At 47.5% G+C, this 27,625-nt stretch overlaps 1 protein-coding gene across 1 annotated transcript in view; it reads left to right on the forward strand.

The window, feature by feature from the left end:
• Nucleotides 1-25,896, forward strand: part of ILVBL (ilvB acetolactate synthase like) — a 46,257-nt gene extending 20,361 nt beyond the window's left edge. The window contains exons 6-16 of the mRNA XM_048502689.1: nt 10,184-10,295; nt 12,762-12,861; nt 15,007-15,104; nt 15,416-15,552; nt 16,092-16,226; nt 16,385-16,499; nt 17,151-17,320; nt 18,775-18,845; nt 19,325-19,396; nt 23,522-23,627; nt 25,190-25,896. Of these exons, the coding sequence (XP_048358646.1) occupies nt 10,184-10,295; nt 12,762-12,861; nt 15,007-15,104; nt 15,416-15,552; nt 16,092-16,226; nt 16,385-16,499; nt 17,151-17,320; nt 18,775-18,845; nt 19,325-19,396; nt 23,522-23,627; nt 25,190-25,368 (1,295 nt within the window). The 3' untranslated portion in view covers nt 25,369-25,896. The remainder of the gene's footprint in view (nt 1-10,183; nt 10,296-12,761; nt 12,862-15,006; nt 15,105-15,415; nt 15,553-16,091; nt 16,227-16,384; nt 16,500-17,150; nt 17,321-18,774; nt 18,846-19,324; nt 19,397-23,521; nt 23,628-25,189) is intronic.
• The last annotated feature ends 1,729 nt before the right edge of the window (nt 25,897-27,625 follow it).

Consider the following 27,625-nt stretch of genomic DNA (forward strand, 5'->3'; position numbering starts at 1 on the left):
AGTGACAACTACTAATGTACTTACATTCGCCTTCAGAAAGGGAAATTTCTCAAAAGATGAAGGGGATAGTGCGCAGGAAGCTGAAAGGAAAAATCAAGAGTCAAAACTGTCTGAGATGCTTGGAGGTTATTTAAAAACAAAGTAATCAAAGCTCAGCTGGAATGTGTTCCGCAGGTTAGGAAAGGCAGCGCCCAGTCCAAAAGAAAGCCACCGTGGTTAACAAGGGAGGTTGAGGAAATTATCAGAAAAAAGAAAATGTATTTTAGAAAATGGAAGTACAGTTTGACTGATGAAGAATATGAGAGGGAACACAAATGGTGGCAAAAGAAAAGCAAGTTAGCTGTAAGCACTGGCGTAATGCCCATTGGGCAAGGTGGGCAGCTGCCCAGGACATCACCTTGTGGGGGGCATCAAAATGCTGGGTTCGTTTTTGGGTATTTTAGTGGTTTTCCATTTTTGGCCTGCAGGGGGCGCAGGCTTTAGGTTAGCAGCACCAAAATTTCAGCGTATCATCAGGAGACTGTCCTTATGCTACCCCCCAAGTTTGGTGAGGTTTGGTTCAGGGAGTCCAAAGTTATGGACTCCCAAAGGGGGTGCCCCTATCCCCCATTGTTTCCAATGGGAGCTAATAGGAGATAGGGGCCTACAGTTTTGAGGGTCCATAACTTTGGCCCCCCTGAACCAAACTGCACCAAACCTGGGGGGTATCATTAGAGGCAGTCTTTTGATGAGACCCTGAAAGTTTTGAGACTGTGCCTTCAGAAATGTGCCCCCACAGCCTGCAACCCCCATTGACAGCAATGCAGAAAACTCAATGCAGAACAAAGATTCTTGGGCAAGACTTTGTAGGATTGTTCACTGCAGGGGGTGCATTTTTGGATGTATGCGGCACCAAAATTTCAGGGTATCATCTGAGATGATGGCACCCTGAGAGATTTGGTTGCAGTTTGGTTCAGGGGTTCAAAGTTAGCTGGACCCTCAAAGGGTAGCCCCCATCTCCTTAGCAAAGAATGGGGGATAGGGCACCCCCTTTGAGGGTCCATAACTTTGGACCCCCTAAACCAAACTGCACCAAACTTTGGAGGAGGCACCTACCCATAAAGGACAGTTTCCAGATGATACCCTAAAAATTTGGTGCCGATACATCAAAAATGCGCCCCCTGCAGGAACATCCTAGAAATTTGCCCAAGAATCTTTGTTCTGCATTGAGTTTTCTGTATTGCTGTCCACGGGGGTTGCAGGCTGGGGGGTGGGAGAGACATTTCTGAAGGCACAGTCTCAAAACTTTCAGGGTCTCATCAGGGGACTGCCCTAATGATACCCCCCAGGTTTGGTGCAGTTTGGTTCAGGGGGCTAAAGTTATGGACCCTCAAAACTGTAGCCCCCATCTCCTATTAGTTCCCATTGGAAACAATGGGGGGATGGGGCACCCCCTTTGGGAGTCCATAACTTTGGACTCCCTGAACCAAACCTCACCAAACTTGGGGAGTAGCATAAGGACAGTCTCCTGATGATATGCTGAAATTGTGGTGCTGTTATTTCTAAAAATGCACCCCCTGCAGGCACCAATGTCCTGGTGCCAAAAAAAATTGGTTGTGGTGGAGTGGCCGCCCATGGGGGGGGGGGAGGGCATCCAACTCAGGTTTTGCCCAGGGCTACAGTTTGCCCAGGGCTGCCTCGTTACGCCCCTGGCTGTAAGGGAGGCAAAAAAGGATTATGAGGAACGCATAGCTGCGAACATCAAGACCAGCAACAAACAGTTCTTCAAGTATATCAAAAGTAGGAAGCCAGCTAGGGAAGCAGTAGGCCCGTTAGATGACAAAGGAACAAAAGGTGTGCTAAAGGAGGACAGGGAGATTGTACAGAAACTGAATGAATTCTTTGTATCTGTCTTCACCCAAGAAAAGGTGAGGAAAATTCCTGCACCTGAACCAAGCAGCTCTTAGAGGCCTAGATCCAGGCAACCTTCATGAAAAATAGTGAAATTGTAGAACCAGAGGAAGAAGTTCACAGCAGCCAGTGGTGGGATCCAAAAATTTTAGTAACAGGTTCCCCCGCCAGCCCCCCCCCCCCCACCTCAGCAAAGGGGGCAGAGGAAAACCTGAGCCCTGGGCAAAACCTGAGTTGGATGCCCCCCTCCCCATGGGCAGCCACCCCACCACAGCCCCCCCCCCAAAATTTTTTGGCACCAGGTCATTTCTAAATCATCATCCCATTATAGAAAATGCCCCAACTCACAAATCTGACCACAGCAATGGTGAAACACACAGGTTCTTTGATAGAGACTGGTGAGATAAAAGGTACGAAAGGCTGAGAATCAATGAATTGCAGTACCTGGAAGGGATTAACCCAGTTCAGGGAGTGACATTATTAGTCGCAATTGCTATACGGAACCTTCACATTCAAAGGCAGGATGCCTCACGGGGAGGTAAGGGCGTGGAGATGGAAAAGCGGACCCAATTAGTAACCCCCTCTCGGCACACACAAATTATTAGTAACCCACTCTCGGGAACTGGTGAGAACCTGCTGGATCCCACCTCTGCTGGCAGCCATTGATAAACTAAATGCTACCAAATCCCCGGGCCCAGATTGCATTCACCCAAGAGTTCTTAAAGAGCTCAAGCATGAAATTGCTGATGTTCTCACTTTAATATGCAACTTATCCCTGAAATCTGCCTCCATCCCTGAAGACTGGAAGATGGCCAATGTCACACCAATCTTTAAGAAAGGGTCTAGGGGGGACCCAGGAAATTACAGGCCAGTCAGTTTGACATCTGTTCCTGGTAAATTAGTAGAATCTATCATCAAAGATAAAATTATAAAACATGTAGAAAAGCAAGACCTGCTGAGGAAGAGTCAGCATGGCTTTTGCAGAGGCAAGTCCTGTCTTACAAACTTACTAGAGTTCTTTGAGGGTGTAAACAGGCATGTGGATAAGGGGGAACCAGTGGACATTGTCTACTTGGATTTCCAAAAGGCTTTTGGCAAAGTTCCTCACCAGAGACTGTTGAGAAAACTCAGCAATGAAGAAATAAGAGGGGAAGTCCTCCTATGGATTCAAAAAAAAGTTGGATTTAGAGGAAACAGGAAGCCAAAGAGTGAAGGATGTAAATGGGAGGGAATTCTGCGCCAATGTGGAGAGATGTAAGGAGTGGTGTCCCCTAAGGATCAGTTTTGGGTCCAGTGCTCTCTAACCTATTAATTGCTTTCACATCCTGCATGTGAGCTCCCAAAGGCACCTGGTGGGCCGCTGTGAATAGCAGAGTGCTGGACTAGATGGACTCTGGTCTGATCCAGCAGGCTAGTTCTTATGTTCTTATAAGCGGCAGAGCAGTGAGAAAACCTGATTAGATTAGAGTGCGCCACTGCTGCTCCAAGCACACAGATACCCGTCTGTTCAGGATCAGTGCTGCTTTTGATGGTCTAATGGGTGATATCAGGATTCCTTAATACTAAGCTTTCTATGCCAATAAAGGCTTGCTTGCTTGCTAATACTAAGCTTAAAATCTGGGTCATTGTTGTAACTGAGGAATGAGAAACCCAAGGGGCGACATCAAAAGGGTGGCAGGCAGATTGGAAGGGGGTGTTCCAGGCAGGCCCTGCGACGAATGTTTTCCTGTGTGTTCTGATAGACCTGCTTCCCAAATGGCCAGAATTGCTCTTGAGCCACCGTTTCTGCCTCTCAGCTACTAGTCTTAATAAATACATTCTGAGGGCATCATTAGCTTAGGATTCAATCTCCAGGTGTCGAGATGTTGAAATGATGCTCTGAGCCACTATTGCAAAGGCCTTCTTGGGGTAGATCTTCATCCTGCTTGTGTCTTGGCTCTTCCATACTTTTATTGTTAGAAATCTGAACCATCAACAGCCTTATTATCAGCAGTCTGATCTTGCCACTGAAAGCACCAAAACTGGTACAGCAGAAACTGAAAACGGTACTTGATGGCTTTCTCCCACATACCACTCTGCTGTTGGGAAGGGCAGGGTAGAAATAAAAATCAAGCCCCAGCCCTCATGTTGGTGCTGGGTGCATGAAGGGCCCAGGGCTTTAGGGATCTCAAAAAAGGTCTTCACTCCATCCTCAACCTCAGAGGGCATCAGCAGACACATCACGCAACAGGATGTTTTACTCCTGCACCTATTTGGAGAATCTGGACTAAACATTTCTAAAGGACTTTCTCTGTTTAAAACATTTAGCGTTCTTATACCTAATATAATATGTCTATTATTCTGTAAATCTAATAGTACAGATAATTGTGAATTTTGTTTATTGAACTAAGATTGGCAAACCAGGCAGGAAACTTTGCAAAGTTGTAAGAAAAACACAGTTGTAAAAGAGTTTAGCAGCAGATACCTAATAAAAGTTGTTTATCAGTCTTTAAATCTGTTCAGGTGAGGTAATGGCAGCAAACCTTCCTAGTTAATTTTTTATTGGAAAAAGAAATAGTCTTCTTTCTTAGGCAGGACAATACAAAATTAATCCTGGGACTGCTGTTAAAAACAAGTGCCAGACATTTCAAAGCTCCGAACATTATTATAGTAAGTTAAAATTTAAAGCAAAACCAACTTTCAGGTTTTTGTTTTAAGAATCCTTTTATGGATTTTCTATAAACTCAAATCTTATATGCATAGAGAAATCTTACCTAATCTATTTTGAGATTTTGATCCAGAGAAATCTGCTTTGCTTGTCATATGAATGAGTTTTTTTTTACAGCAAAGCACCTGCATTATCTAAATCTCTTCTACCTTAATAGTGTGATTATTATCTGGCTCAATCATTGATTCTTAACTAGCAATTCAATGCTAACAGGCATTGCATTGACTCCTTAGCAAGCAGGCCGTAGCACGTTCTCAGGCGCCACGCATGGCTACAATTTACTGCCCTACCCGGGGAAACTCGGCAGAGTTGAGGATCTCCCATTTGAAGGGGGCACATTGTTTTCGGAAAAGGGTGATGGCACCTATGCTTATAGCAAGAAAAAGCAGACAGCTCAGCCCTTGGATATAATAGCTTCCACCCCACCATCGTGGCAAAGGTCCTTCTCCAGGCAACAGTGGCAAAGAATCATATTCAAAGGATCAATTATATTTCTCCCCCCACCCCCAATCCACAGTAACCTGTTCCTCATCTATCATTCCAGCCACATCGGGTGTTTTCAAAACAGAGGTGTAACTAGGGCAGGGGTAGGGAACCTGCGGCTCTCCAGATGTTCAGGAACTACAATTCCCATCAGCCTCTGTCAGCATGGCCAATTGGCCATGCTGGTAAAGAGACTTTGATAAGGAGTATGGTCCCTGAATTTCTGGAGAGCCCTGCAGGTTCTCTACCACTGAAAACTAGAAATGGAGTCAGTGGTAAAATCTGAGCCCCGTAGTGTAGAGGCCTCCCACGGACAAAGGCCACCCTCCCCCACTACGATCAAGGAACAATTTTTTGCACCATGTCATCTCAAAGTCACAATCACATAGAACATGCCCCAACTCACAAATCTGGGCTCCCTAGTTGAAACAACATTGAAAGTGATGCTGTTTGTGGGGGAGGGGAGAATCCACCCTGAAACAGCATCACTTTTAATGCTGTTTAGACTAGAGAGCCCAGATTCTTCTTTAAAATGAAACGGGGCCTCAGACGTCTGGAGCGAGCGTGGAGGAAATCTCGTGACGAAGTGGCGCGAACATCTTATAGGACGTTTATGAAGGCCTATGAGATGGCGACGAAGGCCGAAGAAGGGCTTTTCTTCTTCCTCCTCTCTCGCATCAGCTAAGCTCTTACTTCGGCACAATTGTTTCATTAAGTGTGATTAGGTCTTTGACGCCTCCTTGGCCGAGAGAGGAGTTCCTATAAATTCTCAATGAGGTGACTATTAGAAAGCTGCTTAGAGGCATTCCATGGAAGAGCTTTTTATGCGGATAAAATCCACATCCCTCCGCTTAGAGGACCTTCCCCACACTTTGTCTACAATTAGTGAACTGGGAGGCTCCCTTGCCCATCTTCAAGGCCCATGTTTTTGCCGGATTTTCCCTGCTCCTCCGAGAGCCTTTTTTTGCTGTTGAGCCCAGAGGGGCCTTGGCTGCTGGTAGACCCTACTACCTGTCCCTTCTGGATCCAAATTTGCCCTCCTGGCTTGTTAGAAGCTTTGCGGGAGGAGCCTGACGACCCACCCTGGTTGAAAGATTATCCAATTGGCTCCCTTGGGGCAGGCAAAGGAGCCTTTCGGCGGAATTCGTTAAGGTTAAGGGAAGGAGGGAGCAGTGAGTCCCAGCCCACTCTTGAAAAAGACCATCCTTAGATCCACCAGCGATCCTGGCCAATTACACCCGATCTCCGAGATCTTTTCGTTTCTGGGGAGGAGTGAGGTAATTGAAGAAGAGTAGATGTTGGAGCAGCTTAAGGGTTTTCCTGGATGACGCATCGGCGGTCGATCCCTTTCCAGTCTGGCTTCCGTGCTGGGCATGGGGCCAGGAGAACTGTCCTCGTCGCCCGTCCACAGATCACGGCCTCCGTATGCGAGAAACTGACCGAGGCGGATCCGGCGTTGTTGAGTATTGTTAAGATCTGACCGCAGCGTTTGATATGGTCGATCCACGACCTTTTGACCCACCGCCTGGCAGCTTCCGGGGTGCGGGGCACTGTCAGCTTCAATGGATTGCCTCGTTCCTCCGGGATCGGAGTAACAGCAATGTGAAATTGTAGAGGACCAAGCCTCCCAGTGGTGCCCACTTCATTGCCCAGATTGCCTCAGGGAGGGCTATTGTCCCCGCTGTTATTTAATACTCTCCATCGCGACCCCTTGCTTTCAGCTGGTACGGAGCTTTGGGCTGCAGTCTGTCATCAATGCGGCTGATGACACTCAATCATTCTGTTGATGGAGAGGCGGTCATCGCCCTGCAGCTCTCCAGCACTGTTTGGGGGAGCAGTTGCTGAAAGTTGGAAGTTGCACAGCAGAGCAGAGTTAAAAACTCAATCGCATGTGAAGGCCGGAGGAGATCCTCTGGCAGTAGGTAAGGGGAGGGAATTTCCAGTCACGCCGGTGTGGGAGGGGCCTTATTGGCGCCCGGCCCCCTCCAGTCCGCAGCCTGGGGGAGTCCCACCTGGATTGATCTCTTTCAATCAGGACCCAGGTGGCTCCATATAGCTACGGGTTGCGTTTTTCCATCTTCGACAGGCCCGGGCGGCTGGCTCCCTTCCTCTCCCATCGCAGACCTGGCCACGATGATCCATTACCTTGATTGCCTCCAGGCTGGACTATTAGCGTAACTTCGGGCTTCTCACGGCGGGCCTACCCTTGAGGTTGATCGAGGAAGATTACAGCTGAGTCCAGAATGCAGCGGCCCGCTTCTGCTCCGCGTGGAGAGCTTTCCGTGACCATATTAGAGCCAATACTGTGTAAGCTTGCACTGGCTCCCGGTTGAATTCAGGATTGTCTTCCAAGGTATAGGTGCTTACCTTGTAAAAGACACGCGACCTGGGACCCTCCTGCCTCCGGGACCGCGTGCAGCCATATGTCCCTACTAGGCCTCTGCGCTCAGCAGAAGTAGTTTAAATGGCAATCCTGGCCCCTCAATGATGCGGCTGGCTCTTTCCACTCGGGCCAGGACTTTTACAGCCCTGGCCCCTGCCACCAATTCAGGTGGAATACTCTTCCTCCGGCTATCCGAGACCCTCTCGCGGGACCTTGGTGAGTTCCGCAGGGCCTGCAAGACGGAGTTGTTCCACCGGGCCTTTGGAGTGTCCAGCCATTGACTGTGTGCCCCCTTCACCCTCCTATGTTTGGGCCTATTACTATCTATGTGACCCATGCTCTTCTCCCCTCCTGGGAGGGTCTAATAGGAATTGCGAGCATTGTTTATTGTTTATTATTTGCTGCATTTTAAATCTAATTTAAATTATTTACAGTCTATATGTATCTGAAATTTTATGTTGTTAACCGCCCAGAGCCCTTCGGGGATTGGGCGGTATATAAGACTGATAAATAAATAAAATAAATAAATAAATAAAATCCACCTTAAAGAGAGAATCTGGGCTCTCTAGTTTAAACAACACTGAAAGTGATGCTGTTTCAGGAGGATTCCCCCCACCCACCCCAAACAGCATCACTTTCAATATTGTTTAGACAAGGAAGCCCAGATTCTCCTTTTAAATCCACCTTAAAGGGAGAATCTGGGCTCCCTAGTTTAAACAACATTGAAAATCATGCTGTTTCAGGGTAGATTCTTCATCCACCCCCCAAACAGCATCACTTCCAATGTTGGTTGTTTTCCAGGCTGCGTGACTGTGGTCTGGTAGATCTTGTTCCTAATGTTTCACCTGCATCTGTGGCTGGCATCTTAAGAGGTGTATCACAGAGAGAAGTCTGTTATACACTGTGTCCAGACTTCTCTTTTTACAGACTTCTCTCTGTGATACACCTCTGAAGATGCCAGCCACAGATGCAGGTGAAACAATAGGAACAAGATCTACCAGACCAAGGCCACATGGCCAGAAAACCCACAACAACCAGTTGAATCCATCTGTGAAAGCCTTCGGTAATACTTTCAATGTTTTTTAATCTAGGGAGCCCAGGTTCTCCCTTTAAATCCACTCAGAAGGGAACAGAAGGAACCAGAATCTGGGGAATATTTGAGGGTGCTTGTCAGGGGAGCAATGTTTAAGTTAGCAGTACCAAAATTTCAGGCTACTTTCAGGAGACTATCCTGATGATGCCACCCAGGTTGAGTGAAGTTTGGTTCAGGGAGTGCAAAGTTATGGACCCTCAAAGGGAAGCCCTATCTACTGTTAGCTTCCATTGGAAACAATGGGGGATGGGGCACCACTTTGGGGGTCCATAACTTTGGACTCCCTCAACCAAACTTCACCAAACCTGGCTGATATCATCAGGAGTGTCACCTGATGGTAACCTGAAATTCTGGTGCCACTACTCTAAAAAGTGCACCCCCTGCCGGCTGACAACGTTAAAAACATTAAAATATTTTTAATACATTTTTGATTTTGGCGCCCCCTGCAGGCGTGCGCCTGGTACATCGCGCGCACACACCCGCCCCCTGGTGGCTATACCACTGTTTCAAAGTGGCAGAGTTCTTCTAGACCAGGGGTAGGGAACCTGCGGCTCTCCAGATGTTCAGGAACTATAATTCCCATCAGCCCCTACCAGCATGGCCAATTGACATCTAGCCAATGTCAGTCTTGTAGAGAGTTGGGCCAGCATCAGCACAAACCTCTATTCTGACCATCAGCACTGACCCAAGACCTGCTTTTTGGGTACCAGATCTTCCAGTTTATTCCTGCACGTGATAAAATATGTTGCTGGCAGCACTGAAGCCAGGAATCCAAATTCTGAGTTACCAAAACGCAATGCTTGTCACAATTAAGTTGTAGTCAGAAAGCCCTTGGCGCAATCACGTTCAGACTTAAAACACTTGCAAAAATAACCTCATCAGGGAGACTGAATAAATGCCGGCTTGGCTGACTTCCCAGGAGGATTCTTGTGATCAGCCAGGTTTGACCCCCACCGCTTATCAGATGATATATTGTAATCTCAATGTTGTCCTGGAATGCGCTGCTTACAACATTCTAAGCCCTTTTCCACCAACAGAAATCAGCAGATATGCGCTTAAACCACTCCATCTTCCTGGACCTTTTTCGTGGTGGAATGCTCCCCTAGGGTCCTAGCGCTTGCCATCCCCCCCCCCCCCCCCGATTCTCTGTTAGCGATTATAATGTTATTTAAGCACTGATTTCGTCCAAAGATTTATTTCCTGCACTGGTTAACATAGAACTTTGGGGCGGGGGGGGGGGGGACACAGCATTAATATTGCCCTCAATGGCTAGTACAAGACTTACTTTTCTCTATAGTTGCGACCACCATTTTCCTCCCTGTTCAGAGGGCTCCGTGCCGTCTTACCCTGCCGCTTGGGTATCTCCGAGGCCAAAGTCTGATCAGGAGCTGTCTGGTTGGCCTGAGTGGAGTCATTATTACCATTCTAAACTTAGCAGAGGTAAGGGGGGGTGGTCTTTGTGGCCCATTCTCCTGGACTCCCCAGGTGGCGACGGCAAGACACAAGGGACTTGGACTGGACGGAATCCGTACTACATCATGTGCTTGTTCTGCATTAGGCAGAAGGTAGAAGCTTCAGGCCTGGTCTTTGTCCCCTGATGTGTGAAGAAGCCGTGGCTGTCTTGCAGGTCCTGTGTTTGTGGAGTTCCCTTTGGATGTGCTGTATCCCTATCATCTGGTCAAGAGAGAGCAGTTGAGAGCTCAGGCTGCGAAGGGCCTGGTGGGAAACATGGTCAACTTGTGAGTAAACTGGTGTTCCCAACTGTCAGCTAAGCTGTTGCCTGATGAGGGCTGAGCAGCCAGTGGTTGTATTTGTTTTCATTTATAAGCCTGCCTTTCTCGCTGGGCCTCAAGGCGGATAACAAGTGTGATGGAACTATATTCAATCGATCAATAAGTTAACTGCAGAATGATAACTTCTGAACGATAACAACTTTTGAGACTGCCAGCAAGGACTCCTGGTAGAAACAGCACAATTCAGCAGGGCAGAGATTGACGAACTTGAGTTACTGCAGAGCTAAGTGACTCGACGAGGGTAGTAGGAAGATGTCTTGACTGCCACTGGCAGACGGGTCTGTGCTGCCAAGTCACTTCCAACTGATGGTGACCCAAAATGCACACATGGTTGGAAAATGTTTTCTTGTACGCTCACCACTTACCCTTAGTCCTGCAGTGCAGATCCTTGTGCCATAGTGGCTGCTGCTGCCAAAGTAACATTTTAAAACATCTGTGCCGCCAATTAAATCTTCAGTACTCCCCCAGAACTCTGGCTGGGCAAAGGCTCCACCTGGCCCCTCCCACTTTCACGGAGGGGGCTCCTGGGCCCCATGTTGGAGACCTCTGCCGAAGAAAGATTTGGTGTGCCTTTTGTTAGTTGGATCTAGAAAGCATACACAGTCTTCAACTTTGTACGTTCTTTATTTATTTATTACATTTACATCCAGCCATATTTCCAAAGACTCAAGCCAGCTCACAATAAAACATACATAATAAATGACAATAAATATGATAAATGTATAAAACATTTAAAACCTCATAAGTGCCTAAGGTATAAAAACAGATGGCGTAAAAAACCCAACATGAGAGCACAAAAGAAACAGGTTCGTGCGCCATATCCAAACGAGGACCAGAGAGAATTTAGGAAGAAAGGGAATGTCCGGCTGGCTCGGCAGAGAAGGCCCGGCAGAACTGAGACAGACTCTGCAGGGCCTGGATTTCACCAGGAAGAGTGTTCCACCTTGCCCAGGGCCATAAAAGCTCTGGCTCGTGTTGAAGCCAGCTGACCAGGCCTGTGGCCGGGGGCCACCAACAGATTCCCCTCCGCGACTGGAGGGGTCTCTGAGGGCAATTTGGGGAGAGGCGGCCATGCAGTCAAATAGGGGCTTGTGGAATTATTGTAGACGGAGGCTCTTTCTTCACAGCCCTAAAACGTTTCTAAAACATTGTGTATAATTATGTATGTCCGCCCTCACCCCCTTGGAACAATTCCTGGCTGCCCCCCCCCCCTTTTGAGTTCTGTGTTGAATTGATGCCTCAACTCTTCAGTCTCATGCTGCATGTTCTACTCCTCGTTTAACTGCTTTGAATATTGCCCCCCCCCCCGCTAATAAAACAACAGAGAAATGCTGCAGATAAGCAGGCGAGGGGAAACAGAGTGAGCTCAGAAAATGGCGCCGAGGGGGACATTCAGAGAAGCTTGGGGAACACTGGCGATCAATTGCGCAGCCACTGAGGACATTTTCCAAACATTTCAGCTAGATCAGGGGTGCCCGACTCTGGCTCTTCAAGTGTTCATGAACTACAACTCCCATCAGCTCCTGCCAGCAGAGTTGGACACCCTTGAGCTAGATAATCTTTTAAAAGGGGATTCATTTTTTAAAATTTGAGGCTGGAAATAAAATGTTTGGGGGTACAAATAATGTGAAACTCCCTGGAGGAAACTTTTTTTCCTTCCCCCAATCGTAAAGGTTTGTGCGGAAAGGGTCAGAGTTTGGAGGCATCTGTGTTCCTCAAAAGGAAAACCCAAAAAGCAAAGCGAGGTTCATCCAGGCTGATGAAAGAAGTTGAAAGCTTCACACTTTTGTATTTTGGTTGGTTCTAACAGGCTTTTGTCTTTAAATTGTGATGCGCGTAAAGTTTGATCTGTGAATATTCTGATGGGATAAAACCAGTGGTGGGATTCAAATAATTTAATAACTGGTTGTTTACAAGCACCATTTTAACAACCGGTTCTGCCGAAGTGGCGCAAACCTGCTGAATCCCACCCCTGGATAAAACACTTCTGTATAATCCACATGGTCTGTGGCGCTGAATGTATTCCACAAAACATGGTGGTTTAATTAGGGCATGGTTATCATGCACTGAAGATCTAGAAGGGTTTAAAATGCCGTAGCATTTTTCTTTAACATTATGCATAGCTTTTTTCAAATCAAACTTTGGCAATTCTCCTGGGAGAAGTGTTGTCATTTGCTCTCAGCTGAGTGTTACATTGTACACGGGGTGGGAAATTTTTGCCTTCCAAGTTGCACCTTTGACCTTTGCCTACCAGCAACTCCCTAAACATCCAGACTTCAGAGTAATTAGTATTTTGGGCAACAAAACAGATGAGGTTCGGTGCCTTCTCTGTCGTGGATTACATTCTCCTGTGTATTACAGCCATGTTAGTTTCTTGGCTTCAGTGGTCATATCCTCTCTCTTGTCACCCAGGTATCTGGGCAACTACGTAGCGAACCTGTTTGCTGGGGCATGGGAGCCGAGGGACATTTCACCACTGCCAGTGCGGGTGCCGCATGCCACCAAGAGTCAGGTGAGGCTTCCCAGGGAAGGCACCAAGAGGCCAGCCCAGAGTGAGTTCAGTTGACAAAATGAGAGTCAGGGTGGTACAGTGAGGAAGGGCAGGTGGACTTTAATCTGGAGAGCCAGGTTTGATTCCCCACTCCTCCACATGAGTGGCAGACTCTTATCTGGTGAACTGGATTTGTTTCCCCACTCCCCCATATGAAATCTACTGGGTGACCTTGGGCCAGTCACAGTTGTCTCAGAACTCTCTCAGCCCCATCTGACTCACAAGGAGTCTGTTGTGGGGAGAGGAAGGGAAAGAAATTTCTAAGCCACCTTGAAACTCCTCACAGGGCAGAAAGGCAGGACTCCAAGACTCTTCTTCTAAAGTGGGAAGCGGAGTGTATAGTTTGTCGTTCCGGGCCCTCTGTAGAGACGAGGGCCCCGTTCCGTCCTCCTTCCTGTGGCCAGACAGCCCTGCCTTCCAAAACCGTCTGCCTGCAAAATGAGCTGCTGCTGTTGCCCTCATCCCTGGGAGCTGCCTCCATCTATCATGGGAGTTGCACATTGATCTGGAGTCATTAATAAAGCACCCACATACTTTTATCAGTTTGGGAGGCAGGCACTGATATTGGGCCCTGGCCTGGATTGCCCGCTCTTGTCAGTCCTCAGAAGGGCCAGTCCTGGTTAGTATGGGAAACCAACAAGGAAACCCCTTGTTGCTAAACAAAGGCAGGTGATGGCAAACCACCTCAGTTGCAATTTGACAGCCCCCTCTACCTCCGTTGATACTGGAAAGGACCCGAGACTTGGGCTTCTGTGGCTCCATTGATTTATTGTAGGAGAATCAGACAAGCAAATAACAGGTCAGCCTCTTCCCATCTCAGTTCATAAACCAAACTCATGGAAATTATGTCGGCCCTTCATAGTATCCTTATAGTACTTACTTTGCTTTACTTGCTCTCCTTGAGAAAGCCCCACGCTGGAGGACGCTGGCTGTCCCCACCTCAAGCCACCTGGATGAATGTTCTCTTCAGGCACCCATTCAGGATTCAGAAGAATGAATTGCTGCCTGAAAAATGTATTGCCAAAGAATAAATTGCTGCCTGAAACTCCAGTAATTGTCCTTTTACCCCAGTTCACACTCTTTGGGAGGATATTAGGGAACAGTATGATACACTGTGTGTGTGTGTGGCTGTTTGTGTGTGTGTGGCTGTTTGTGTGTGTGTGTGTGGCCGTGTGAAGTTTCCCATCTAAGTACCAACTGGAGCTGACCCTGCTTCTCTTTCCACATCTGTAGGCAGAGGTGGGATCCAGCAGGTTCTCAAAGGTTCCCGAGAGTAGGTTACTAATGATTTGTGTGTGCCGAGAGCGGGTTACTATGGGTGGTTGCCACGTGATTTTTGCCTTAGTTACGCCCCTCCTCTCAGCAGTAGCACGCAGAACTTGAAGAAGTCCTATCAGGAGGTGCACTGGCGTGCTTGTGGCAGCCTCGCGCCTCGCGATGCATGCGTTTCCCACCTTAGGAACTGGGCGCAGTGCACAAATCGCCACAGCCCTGCCCAGGAATGCCCCGCCCCCGGAATGCCCGGCCACGCCCCCGTTGTGCCCCGCCCAGCCCCATTGGTGCTACGCCACAGTTTGAATCCCACCACCATGGGAACCTGTTACTAAAATTTTTGGATCCCACCACTGTCTGTAGGGTATTCAAGGCAAGAGATGTTCATGGCCTGTCTCTGTGGAATGACCCTGGCCACCTTCCGTTGTCACCCATCGAGGACTAGCCAGGGCTGACCCTGCTTAGCTTCTGAGATTGGGCTAGTCAGGTTAGCTAACGTCCATTAAATATGTCAGCCTCTGGCTATAGGGGGCATCAGAAGACCAGGTGGCTATTTTTCCACCTTGGCGTAGGCCACGCAGAGATAATTCATCTGCCACGTGGCAGCCTGAAGCACCAGATTTCTGTGGCTTTAAGCTGGGTTAGTGTTAATTTCAACCTGGTCAAACGTGTCATTGCCTGTTCAGGTTTCTCTTCCTGGTGCAACTTAGCCTTGAGATCTGATGTTAAGAACTCTGCTGCCAGGATTCCCAGAGGATCAGACTGGGCCTACCCTGGCACACGGTTGATGCCCAGGAGCCAGGGTCTGTCAATTGAGCCCCGTTCTCTGTGCAGGTCCAGCAGTGTGTGGAGCTCATCAGCCGAGCCAAGAAACCGCTCATCCTTCTCGGCAGCCAAGTGACATCACCTCCGACGCCCATAGAGGTACTCAGGTGAGTGGTGCTCAGAGACCTTTGCAGAAATTCAAGGAAGGCCCAACCTGCAATTGGTCCCATCTGCAGAGATCCCAACTTGATTATGCCACTGGAATGCCACTAGACTTTGTGGTAGACTGCCACTGGCTCCGATGCACTGTAATCTCTTAGGAGAGGAAGTCTGGGAATGTGTAGCCAAAGGAGCAAAGCAAATTACGTTTCTTAATTGTGTATTTTAGTGCAGAGGAGCATGGTGGGTTCACAAGCCAGGGGTGACTTTGCTGGTGATGGCTGATCCTCTCTTCTAAGAGCCCATGCATTTTTTGCAGAGCTGCCTTAGAGGAAATGAGGATTCCGTGCTTCTTGGGAGGTATGGCCCGTGGCATGCTGGGAAAGAATAGTCCCCTGCACATCCGTCAGAATCGTCGAGAGGCACTCAAGGAGGCAGATGTGGTCATCCTGGCAGGTAACCAAACTTCATTTATTTATTTCACACTTTTTTCATAACCTTTATTGGCTGCTTTTCTCCCTTGCAGAACTCAAGGCAGCTTGCAATGCCCATCAAGTGATCATAGGAAAAGTTAAAGATAGGGTAGAATGTACATTTTTAAATAAATAAATAAAGCCATGTAAATAAAGCAACGACAATAAAAAATACACAAAAGGTCACAGTTTAAAAACTCCAGTTAGGACTGCCAATAAATAAAAACGAAACCAGGCAATTGTTGCCCTAAATAAAACTGTCTTTAGCTGCCTCTGGTAGATCAACAGGGAGGGGGCCAGGTGCCCCGCCCTGGGGAAGTTGTTCTAGAATTGTGGGGCCGACACCAAAAAAACACCCTCTCGTGTGCTTGCCAGATGAACTTCTTTGATTGTGGGACAGTAAGGAAAAGGGGCCTTTCTGGAAGCATGGGGGGGGGGGGGCGGGGTTCAGAAAAGGGTGAGTATTTCCAAAGTGTCTCACCAGACAGTGATTCACCTCTTCCCACAAACTCTTTCCTCCAGGTACTGTCTGTGACTTCCGCCTGTCCTTCGGGCGTGTGCTGAGCAGGCGCAGCAAAGTCATTGCTGTCAACAGAGACCGGGCGCAGCTGCTGAGGAACGCCCGCGTGTTCTGGAAACCCCACTTGGCCATTAGAGGTAAGTTGCCCACCGGGGTCTGCAGAGTGTGAACTGCGGGGTTTGGAAGACTGGGATTGCGGGAAGGAGGTGACAGCCGATGGAGTGCAGGCGAGGATGCCTCGGCTGTGCCTGCACAGATATGTGTGTTTCAGGCTTCTTGAATTCCTTTTCTACAGCGGATGCAGGTTCCTTCCTGGTGCAGCTGAACAAAGGGCTCAAGGGATACTCCTGCCCCCAGGAGTGGGCACTGAGCTTGAAAGAGACGGATCGGGTGAAGGAGAAAATAAACAGGTTAGAAACCGCCCAATTGGAATTGCTCAGGTAAAAGTTAAAAACCACCCAATTGGAATTGCTGAGTGCCCCTGCCAGCAGGCCACGTCAGAGGAAGGCGTCGACCTCTAGGCCCTGTTGTTGAATCTCCGGAAGAGCTGGCCGGCCGCTGGGCGAAGGTGGATACTGGTCGAGATGTCCCCTCTCCGGCTTGATCCAGCAGGGCTCTTCTCGTGTTCCTCTGAGCGCTCCAGCCTCTGTGCTCTGCTGTCTTTCCAGGACAGTTGGTTGTCTGCTGTGTGAAGCAGGGGACTGGGCTAGACGGACCACTGGTCTGATTTAGTGGGGCTGTTCTGATGCAGTTTCTGATTTAATGGCTTCTGCAGAGGGTGTTTTGGGGAGCTTTTTGTACCCAATGTTTAATCAAATGTTGTTTTAATTGTCTTTTGGCACAATGCTTTTATCCAGTGCTGCTGGGGCTGTTTTGTTTTACCTGGTTGTGACCGGATGTTCCTGTGCAGGGGACAGAATTTGCGTTTTAATTTTTTAAAAACCAGTCCTGCAAAGACCTTCAGGCGCTGTTAGCTGGACCTGCTGCCGCCGACCTGTGTGCAAATGTTTGGAGGGTGCGCTGAGGGGTGGGCTGGCCTCTGATCCTCCGTCCCTCCGCAGTGAGAAGGCAGAGGAGGTGTTGGAGCTGCACCTCAACCCGCTGAAGCTGCTGTGTCAAGTGGATCGCTTGCTTCCTGAAGATAGCCTGCTGGTGGTGGATGGGGGCGACTTCGTGGGGAGCGCTGCCTATATTGTGCAGCCCCCTCAACCGCTGTCTTGGCTGGATCCAGGTAACACATTAGCCTGGTGCAGCTTTTCAGGCAAACGGTATTTAATTAGTAGGGGATTGAATGGCAGAGACACCCAGGACCAAAGTGGTTATTTTTGCATCTTTTTAAAATCTGTGCGCACTAGACAGTGCCTGGCTAGGGTTTCGCTGTTCATTTAGCCTGTAGGCCTCGAGCAATGTCTCACTAGATACACGGAAAATGCAAGATACACTAGATACAAGGAAATAATAATAATTTAAATAACCAACCAGTTACCGCACCTGAGGTCCTTTGAATTTAATCGCACGATAAAAAATTTTGCTATAGCCAATGTAATTCCTAAAACCACACCTGCCAAGAGTTTCTTAGCCCAAGCTGGTACTGGTCGTCCCTCATTATTACAGAAAAGGGGAGTAATCCACAGATCCTTAATACTGTAAAAGGTCCCGCATCCCAGCAAGCAATCCTCCAAAGTTTCTATCTGTCCAGAAGCACAGTCAAAGAGTCCATCTGAGCTTTTGCATTCCACCTGAGCTTTTGCATTCTTTTGCATTCCACCTTGCCTTACTTGAGGAGGAATCGAGTTTAATCTTGCCGAGACCATAAATGCTCTCCGAGAACCGAGAAACAGTTTTAAAAATCTACATTTGGGCAAGACAGTGTCCTGCAGGGTCTCTTGGTAGATATCCAGCAGTTACTTAGCTTGGAGGAAGCAAGCCTGGGCGGGGGGGCGGGGGGGGCGGGGCTGGCACAGCAGCCGCCTTGGGGTTTTTGACCGGCCAGAGGCTGTCCCCTAGTGGGAGGGCAGGGGAGGTGGGAGCTCTTAATCTGTGGAACGGGGGTGGGAGGGGTCCTCACCTTTTGGAATTCTGACGCAGCCTGGTAGGCCAACCACCCAGTGGCTGCTACAAGCGGGACAAGCTGGCCACCTTCAGTCACACCATGAAGGTCCTTGTGCTGTAGTGGCCGCTGCTGCCCCAGCAATAACTGCACAGCCAATCAGGACTCCAGTCAGCCCCGCTTGGCAGGTGCCAGGACGCCCGCAAGCACCGTGCTGAGACTGCTGGCTGCACCACATCTTTAAAAAGGGATCTCAGAAAGGCTGACTAGCAATAGGACAAGATGCAGTTGATTAATTTTGCTGGGAGAATGGTTAAAATGTAGCAATAGAAGAACAATTCTGTCATGAAGGAAGCACCACCTAGACCAGTGGTGGCGAACCTTTGGCACTCCAGATGTTATGGACTACAATTCCCATCAGCCCCTGTCAGCATGGCCAATTGGCTGATGGGAATTGTAGTCCATAACATCTGGAGTGCCAAAGGTTCGCCACCATGGCCCTAGACATTGTGCAATCTCCATCCTTTGGCGGCGCTAGGCAAACCCCAGTCTGCAGGCTATTTTAGACCCCGTCTTCAGACAGGAAATGTGGACTAGACAACTCATTACTGATTCACCATCTCTTCCCACCGCAGGAGCTTTTGGGACCTTGGGAGTTGGTGGAGGCTTTGCCTTGGGAGCCAAGCTCTGCAGACCAGAGTCTGAGGTGAGTCAAGAGTGGGCCGTCCGCTGGGATAATTGTGTGTTTCTTAAGTGCCTTCAAGTTGCTTCCCACCTACAGCAACCCTATGAATCAATGTCCTCCCCAATGTCCTGTGGTTAACAGCTGTGCGCAGGTCTTGCAGAGTGGGAATCCCGGCTTCCTTCATGGAGTCAGCCCATCTCAAGTTGAGTTTTCCTCTTTTCCTGCCGCCTTTCCCAGCGCTGTTGTCTTCTCCAGCGCCACTTGTCTTCTCATAATGGGACCAAAGTACGATAGCCTCCATTTGGTCTTTTAACTTCTAGGGGTCCCTCTTGAAAAGATTGCTATTGATAATACCTACCATAGTCTTGGGTCCATTTTCATGCTCTGGATTGAGTAGTCTCTTGTAGCTGCTCACCCTTGGGCAATTGAGGGGTTCCTGCACCTCCCACCACTGCGGCTGCTGGCTACTGCCCTCGATTTCCTTTTTCACACCTTGGCAGGTCTGGATTTTGTATGGAGATGGCTCTCTTGGATTCAGTGTAATGGAATTCGACACCTTTGTGCGACATAAGGTAAACTATCAAAACATTTTAATCCCACCCTCCTTCCAATGAAGACAACATATATGGGTCCCCCTCCTCCATTTGTGACCCTGAGTTTGAAATTGACCCTTTCCCAGTCTCGGGGGTGCGGTGGGGGCATCCAAAGCACTCTGCAACAGTAGGTTTGAAGTTAGTCGGTTCAGGGCAAGGTGGGGAAAGTGATAGCAACTGGGCCATTTTTTTCATAAAATAGTTCATTGCTCCATAACAACCCTTGAGTTGTAGATCTCTATTAGCAACTGGTTTTCAATAACAGCCTTGTGGTCTCCATTGGGGAGGTAGTCCCTGACTTGGCTTGAACTCTGGGAGATCTGACACACACACACACACACACACACACACACACACCCCATTATTCTTCTGGCTCCCCCTCCTTTGCTGCAGTTTAGTTCATGTAGCTTGGTAGGAATCTGCACTTCTTCAAACTGCTGCAAAATTGGTGAAAGATAAGACCCCTGCTGACCAGACGAGTGGCCCATCTCACTCAGCCTTTCTGGAGTGGCCCACCACTTCTTCAGGAGGGCCAGCAACAGGGCGTAAAGGTCAAGGGCTTCCCCTGATGTTGTCTCCTGGCTCTGGGATTCAGAGACTGACTGCCTCTGAACGTGGAGATTCCTTTTAGTTCAAAAGAAGAATCATAAGTGATCGTCAGTAGGTCCTTCGTTCTTTTGTTCTCTCGTTTGCACATCCCCCCCCCCACCACCACCACAGCTTTCCATGTAGTTCACCAATGGGGAAAATAGGTATGGTGAAGTGGGAGAAAGAGGGAGGTTTCCTTTGTTTTCTACTTCCTCTGCCTCTTCTGGTTCTCATTCCGCAGTCTGACCAGTGTGGTGTAGTGGTTAGAGCATTGGACTAGGATGACCTGCTCTGACGTGGAAACTTGCTGGGTGCTCTTGGGCCAATCACAAACACACGCAGCCTGACCTACCTCACAGGATTGTTGTGATAAGATTTATTTATACAGTCCATGACTAGAATGAATGAAAGCTGTAAGATAATACTGAACATATAATGCCAAAACATAAAAATGCATCAGTTAAAAGGTCATAGAACCAAATACCAGAGGAAACAGAATCAGTTAGGAAAAAAATACAGTAAAATTACAAAGTTAGAAATATAAACATCGTTCTAAAATTACAGGTGACTAACAAATTTTCCTAATTTTGGGAGCTGTCCATTCAATTTTGGTGCCTCTGAATGTGACCTCTTGATCCTTTTAAAAAAAATTTTTATTGTATCATTTGAATATTCCATTTTATATTAATACTCTTCTTCATTTGTTTTCAAACGATACATTTTCCCCTTTTTCCCCTCTCCCCCTGTATTTTCTTCATAATTTTATCAAACAGCAGTAAGTTCATTCTTTGTAATCTCTTCTCCCATATCTCCTCATTGACTCCAGCTTCTTTCATCCAGTACGCATATATTGTCCATATCTTCAAAATTTCGCTCTGTTTATCTTGCCATGGTTTATTTTTTGTTATTATATCAAAAATGTCCAGTGTCACTTGTTCCCAGATATATTCCAACCATTTCTGGATTGTCTATTTTTTCTTTTCTTTCCAGCCTAAAGCTATTGTTGCATGTGCTGCTTTGATCATTATTTTATACATGTAGCTATATTTTTAATCTACCCTTCTATCCTCCATTACACCCATGAACATTAAATCATTATTTATCCCAATATTAACCTTCACCAGTTTCTCGAGTATATAACATTCTGACGGTTGTCCAAAATTTTTTCCTCCTTCTATCAATGCGTTCTGTCCACATACATGGCTATATGAATATGCCTCCACTGGTCTCCGCATGAGTGCCAGCATTTAGGGACTTTAATCATATATGCTTCAGATTGTTTCTTTGGTGTTCTATACCATTTCAATATCACTTTTCTTTCCAACTCCATATATTTCTCAATCTTTATATTTTTCCAACTGTCTATTAAATTTTCAGTTTTCCCAGTGTCTAGAAAACCTTCCTTCTCCCATTTTTGATTTAATGTTCTTATCATAAAGTCTTTGTCTTCAACCATATACTTATATATATATATATATATATACTTATATATATATATACACATACACACACACACACACACATATATATACATCCATCCATCCATCCATCCATCCATCCATCCATCCATCCATCCATCCATCCATCCATCCATCCATCCATCCATCCATCCACACACACACACACACACACACACACACACACACACACACACACACACACACACACACACACACACACACACACACACACACACATACATACATACATACATACATACATACATACATACATACATACATACATACATACATATATATATCCTCTTATTCGTGAAACCTTTATCCTTTCCCAAATGCCCCTCAAGACCAACCAGTTCTCATTACCTCCTAACTCTATAAAATTTTGTAATGTCATAATTTCTCTTCCTTCTCTTATCGGATTTGTAACAGTTTGAATTCCTTGTCTTTTCAATATTTTAATCACTTTTTTTCGATCTTTTCCGGCCACACTTGCCAAAGGTGCCACATTTAGAGTGCCGGGCATCCATTTACCTCTCCATTTCCCCCATACTGTATATACTGGCGTATAAGACTACTTTTGAACCCTGTGAAATCATCTGTAAAGTGTGGGGTCATCTTATATGCCAGGTACTCTTATGTGGCGAGTATATCCCAAACTCCATATTTTAACTGGAAAAGTGGGGGGGGGGTCGTCTTATACGCCCAGTCGTCTTATACGCCGGTATATACGGTATATCTAGTAACACCTTTTTTGGCCCTATTGCAGTTTGGTTCCCTCTCTTCAACTCATTATTCAATATTCCGTAAACACCAATCCCTTCATTTATTTCATTTTCAAACTGAACCCATCCTTCAACATTTTCCTCATTTATATTCATCAGACTTTTAATCTGGAATGCTTTATAGTACTCTTGCATTTTAGGTATCCTCCAGCCCAAATAATTTTTTGTCATATATATTATCTTATTCATAATTCTTGGATTTTTTTGATTGAACACCCAAGCTTTCAGCTTTCTATCCCATTCCTCAAATTGCTTCTTCTTAATTTCTAAAGGAAGAGTTCGAAATAAATAAAACATTTTTGGCATGATACACATTTTTTATGTTTTGATTTTTCCTGTAATCGATAAGGTCTTCTTATCCCATTCTTTTAATTGTTTTAATATTTTTCCATCTTGCCTCATAATTATATTTAAACATCTTCTCCTTTCTATGTTTTATTATGATACCTAAATATTTAATCTTCTTTTTTACTAGTCTTCTTTCTAATTGTCTTTTTTCCACATTAACCCCCATTATTTCTGTTTTTTCCATATTAACTTTTAATCCACAATATTTCTGAAAATCTTCTAGTATAGTTTTTAATTCTTCCATTGTATCCACCGGATTCACCGTTATTATGACCTCTTGATCCTTAACTGCAAGCAGAGTTGCAAGAAGTGTTGTCTTCCTCCTGGAAGACAAGAGGCTGTAGAGTTAATGAGAACTTCCTGAATTTGCCTCAAGATCTGAGATTCAAATGAAACCTGCTCCAATGATTCGATACTCCCATTACCACACAAACATGCACATTCTGTTAATGGTTGTCTTCTGTATTTGCCATAAAGAACAGCAGAGGGTAATACATCATTTGTTGTGAGAGGAGAGGAGAACTCTTTTCTCCTGTTGAGGAGAAAAGTTGGGTATAAATGGAGCAAATAAATAAATAAATTTCAAGTATTGTGGAGAAGGGGGAGATAAGCCCAGCAGTGGGGGGTGGGAGGTCCTGAAAGGAATGGAAATGCTCCTGGATTGGGTCACCTCAGTTTTCTCTCCCATGAGCAGCCAGTAAAGGGTTAACCCTGTTCAGTTTCGACTGCAGCAGGAGTTTCATCCTCCCCTCTTTGCCCCTTTTCTCGCAAGGGTTTGGGGCAATTGCTTCATCAGCCGAATCATTGCACAGTCAGCTCCCAGCCCTGCAGCAGCCTAAGTATGGGAGGGCTGCTGGGGAAAGCCAGCTGCTGAGCCAGCCGTCCAACCTCTGGCTCTGTCTCTCTTGCTCTTGCTCTGTCAGACGCCCGTCATCGCCCTGGTGGGGAATGATGCCTGCTGGAGCCAGATCTCCCGAGAACAAGTCCCAATGCTGGGCAGCAGTGTGGCCTGTAATCTGGACTACCTGGGTAAGCTGGCAGGTCCAAAGAATGCTCAGAAGCCAACCTTTTTGAACCTATGAGCACTTTTGGAATTCTGACATAACATGGTGGGCAAAGGCACAAAATGGCTGCCTGCCGCGGAATGTGCTGCTGCCCTCAGCTCCCCTTCAGGCACACGGAGCAGGTGCTTTTGCTGGGGAAGCCGCTGCTGCCAAAAGAGCACCTTTCAACATCTGTCCAGTCAGTCAGAAACCTTGCTGAGCAAAAGCCTTGCCTAGCCTTGCCCCCTTTCTGAAGTGGTGTTGGTGGCCATCACACTGGGGGCCCTGCCTTAAATCCAAGGTGTGTGGGCCTTTCAGAAATGGGGGGGGGGGTGATGCCCTCGGTGTTCACAGGAACATTCCTGCTTGAGGAGCTTCCGATCGGAGGCGTGACACGGACGGGGAATCAACAGAAAAGAGGGCTGCCTGCTGCAGGTTGGGAAACGCCCAGTGGTTTTGGGGGTGGGCCCTGAGGCAAGTGAGGTTTCGGGAAAGGAGGGATTTAAATGGGGTATCGTCATCAATAGCTTTTCTGCTACAGCACAGCCATAGCGAACAATGTAACTCAATGGGCTATCAGGCCACAGAGGCCACCTTCTGCAGTGGGCATTTTCTCCTCTGTCGCCTGGAGATCAGGAGATGTCCAGCCACCCCCGGAGGATGGCAGCCCTAGCAAGAAAGACCTGTTGCATGTTCTTGGGCTTAATGGTCAATGGTCAAGGGCACTAAAAGAGTCTGTCAGGATCCTCACTGAAGAAGTAAGTTTGAAGAGGGGCTTGAAGTGGAACCGGGGAGCTGTTCTGAAAGGGGCCGGAGTCCAGCAGATGGGGCTGAGCCTTGGACCTCCGCCAGGTGGCTTCCGGGCCGCCCTCCCCCTGGATGGCCCCGGGGCAGCTGCAGCAGCAAAGGAACAGGTTAAAAGTATGTGACGGTGCATTCTAAAAGGCACCGTAAAATCCATCCCTCACTGGCTAAGGCAGGGGTGTCCAACTCTGGCGCCCCAATCGGCCATGCTGGCAGGGGCTGGTGGGAATCGTAGTCCATGAACATCTGGGGGGCCAGAGTTGGACACCCCTGAGCTAAGGGGAGCAAATTGAAGGAAGGGGAAGATGAGGAAGGGAGGCCTGTCGTTGCCGCCCTCAACCATAGGCCTGGAGAAACTTACATGCCCTGCAGGGCTTAGATCTCACTTGACAGAGCCTCCCACCAGGCCGAGGCCAGGGCTGAAAAGCCCCTGCCCCTTGTTGAGGAAAGCTAGATCCCTTTTCGGCCAGGGATCACCAACAAGTGCTCTCTTGGGGGTGTATTTGGGGAGGCCTCCTGCCTCTTTTCTTTGCAGCACCCCTCCCAAGTTCTGACTGGGATATAAGAACTAGAAGATCGTCATTCCTACTTGTATCTGATGAAGGGAGATTTGACTCTCAAAAGCTCACACACTACCCCAAGAAAATACTGTTGGTTTCTGAGGAGATACTGGACTTAAATCTAGCTGGTCTGCCAGAGACCATCACAGCTACCCTCTGCAACATGACTTCTCCTTCTCAACAGATTACCACGTGGTGGCTGAAGGTTTAGGCGGGAAGGGCTTCCTGCTCTCCCGCCAGAACGAGGAGCAAATGGACGACGTCATCAAGGCTGCACAGTCTGAGTGCAGGAACGGGCGGCCCGCCCTCATCAACGCCCTTATTGGGAAAACCAACTTCCGCGACGGATCCATTGCTGTCTAGAGGTTAAGCTGGGCCTGCAGAATGTGAGACGGAGCTTCTGCCTCTGCCTGAGAGATCAGACTCGGCCTGATTGCTCCCAGGCCGCCAGAAAAGGTTTTGCCAGAAAAGGTTTCGCCTTTGAGTCAGCCCCTGGGGCTGCTGGGAAAGCTACCCTTTGCCTTGGCTCCACAGGGCCTTTGGTTCCTTCTGCAAGTATCAGTCTGCCTTAACTTTTTAATCCTTCAGCCCTGCTTGCAGCCTGGCCCCTGGATATTGTCCAAGGCGGTAATTGAACTAACCAGTTTCTCGGGGAACTGATGGGATCTGCTTTGGTGGTAGTTACCTTCCACACCTCGGGACAGTGGCTCTCACTGATAAAGGGATGCTCCCTTATTACGTGTCTGTCAGGCACAATGCACTCACCTGCCCAACGGGCCCTGAGAGTTCAGAGACCTCTTGTTTGAGGGGACCACTACAGTCGACAAGGTTTGATTAAAAGGTTCAGAAATAAATGTAAGCTGTCCAGTGTGCAGCTGTAATTCATTTTCATCTTGGCCTGTTCTTCCGAGTCCCTTGCTCTTCTTTGCCCAAAAAGTGTCTTCTGGACTTGCCAGCCAGGTGTGTCTCAATATTCCTGTGCGTGGGTCAGATTCAGTAATGCTGGTTGCTCATTCAGTAATGCTGGTTGCAACTGACTTTGGATCGTCTGCTAAGGCAGAATGGTTACAATACTGACCTCGGCCCTTGGAGACCCAGGTTGAAATGCCATGGAAATTTGCTGGGTGACTTTGGACCAGTCTTACCTTAACTCACTTCTCAGGGTTGTGGTGAAAGAGCTTTGGGCTGGGATCTTCAGACCCAGGCTCCAATCCCCACGACTGTGGAAGCTTGCTGGGTGACCTGGTGGGACCTTGTCTCACACACTCAGCCTAGACAGACTACCTTGGATAAGGGTATTGGGTAAAATGGAGGAAAAATAATTTTCTGAACTGTTTTGGATCCCCTTTTTTGAGAAAACTATTGTCTGTGTTGGGGGGGGCTGTGTCTTAAGAAAACATGTTTCGCGTGAATGAACTCCTCGGTCACAGATAGTCATAGGCATTAGGAGAGTAATCTCTCTGCTGCATGTCGCACTCCTCTGCCAGCAGGAACTTAGGTCTCAGTACCTGGCTAGAAGGGAATGTGCTCAGGAATCTGGATTTAGATCACCACACTGTTTTAAAGGAAGGATCAGAGGCTGGTTGAAAGAAACTGCAGAAGTACACAGCCTGATTAATATTCAGGTTTGCTTATAGCCCCAGAGTAGAAAAAAGCTCACAACTCCCACTAGTCCATGCGACACTGGCCCATTAGGCATGGAACCCTTACCTCAGGACTCTTCTCTGTGCAGTGGGCTTTCAGGGGGCTCTCCTCTTGTTTTTCTGTTTACACATAAGAAGCCACTCCTTGCCACAGAGCTTTTCTGCAGAGAACTCTCCTTGCCTGGTTCTCTTAATTGAACCCATTGGATCATTTGTAAAGGCACTGCTCTTAAGGGCGCTTATTCTTAAAGGCACAGATCTCATTAAACTCAGTGGTTGCTAGCCTAATCTTTAAACTGCCCTTTTATCCACATTACTATTCCAAAAATACCCCCCCACACACACACACAAAAGAAAAATCAAACCTATTCCTTGGACCATATGCTGCCAAAGAAGGGAAGCATGCCTTCAAGTCAGTATTCTCCCCCCTGCACTCCCTGCTGCTGCTACCGGAGGACAGAGAGGCTTGTTATTTCCAAGCACTCTGTTATTTTTAGATCAATATCTCAACATATCAATGCAGAAGGTGAGTGAGCTTCTTTTATTTCATTTGAAGGATCTGACAACACAGAAGGGAGGCCAGTGAGAAGGCTGGCTGTGGGTGGAGAAAAGCTGTCCAAGGGCAATGCAGCACACATGTGCATTTAATACCCCACCTTCCCCTGGCTATTGCCAAGTTCAGGACAGATTGCATACATTATCATTAAAACATTAAATATATACAATTTACCCAAAATAACATTAAAACATTAATTAACTATAATAAAGCACAATAAAACAACAAGATGCCAACTGATCTAATATCCAAAACCATGATATAACCTGAAGAATTCCTCATCTCACCATCTCGTCATACATCCAATAATTACCTGTTCAGCACAGGGAAGAGGAGTGCAGAGAAAGTTGGAAGGCCAACAAGATGGGTTGGACGTATGGGCAGGCTCACCCCAAGGCCTGGTGGAACAACTCTGTCTCAC

This window comes from Sphaerodactylus townsendi, linkage group LG07 (genome assembly GCF_021028975.2).
Source record: "Sphaerodactylus townsendi isolate TG3544 linkage group LG07, MPM_Stown_v2.3, whole genome shotgun sequence".
Lineage (NCBI taxonomy): Eukaryota > Metazoa > Chordata > Lepidosauria > Squamata > Sphaerodactylidae > Sphaerodactylus > Sphaerodactylus townsendi.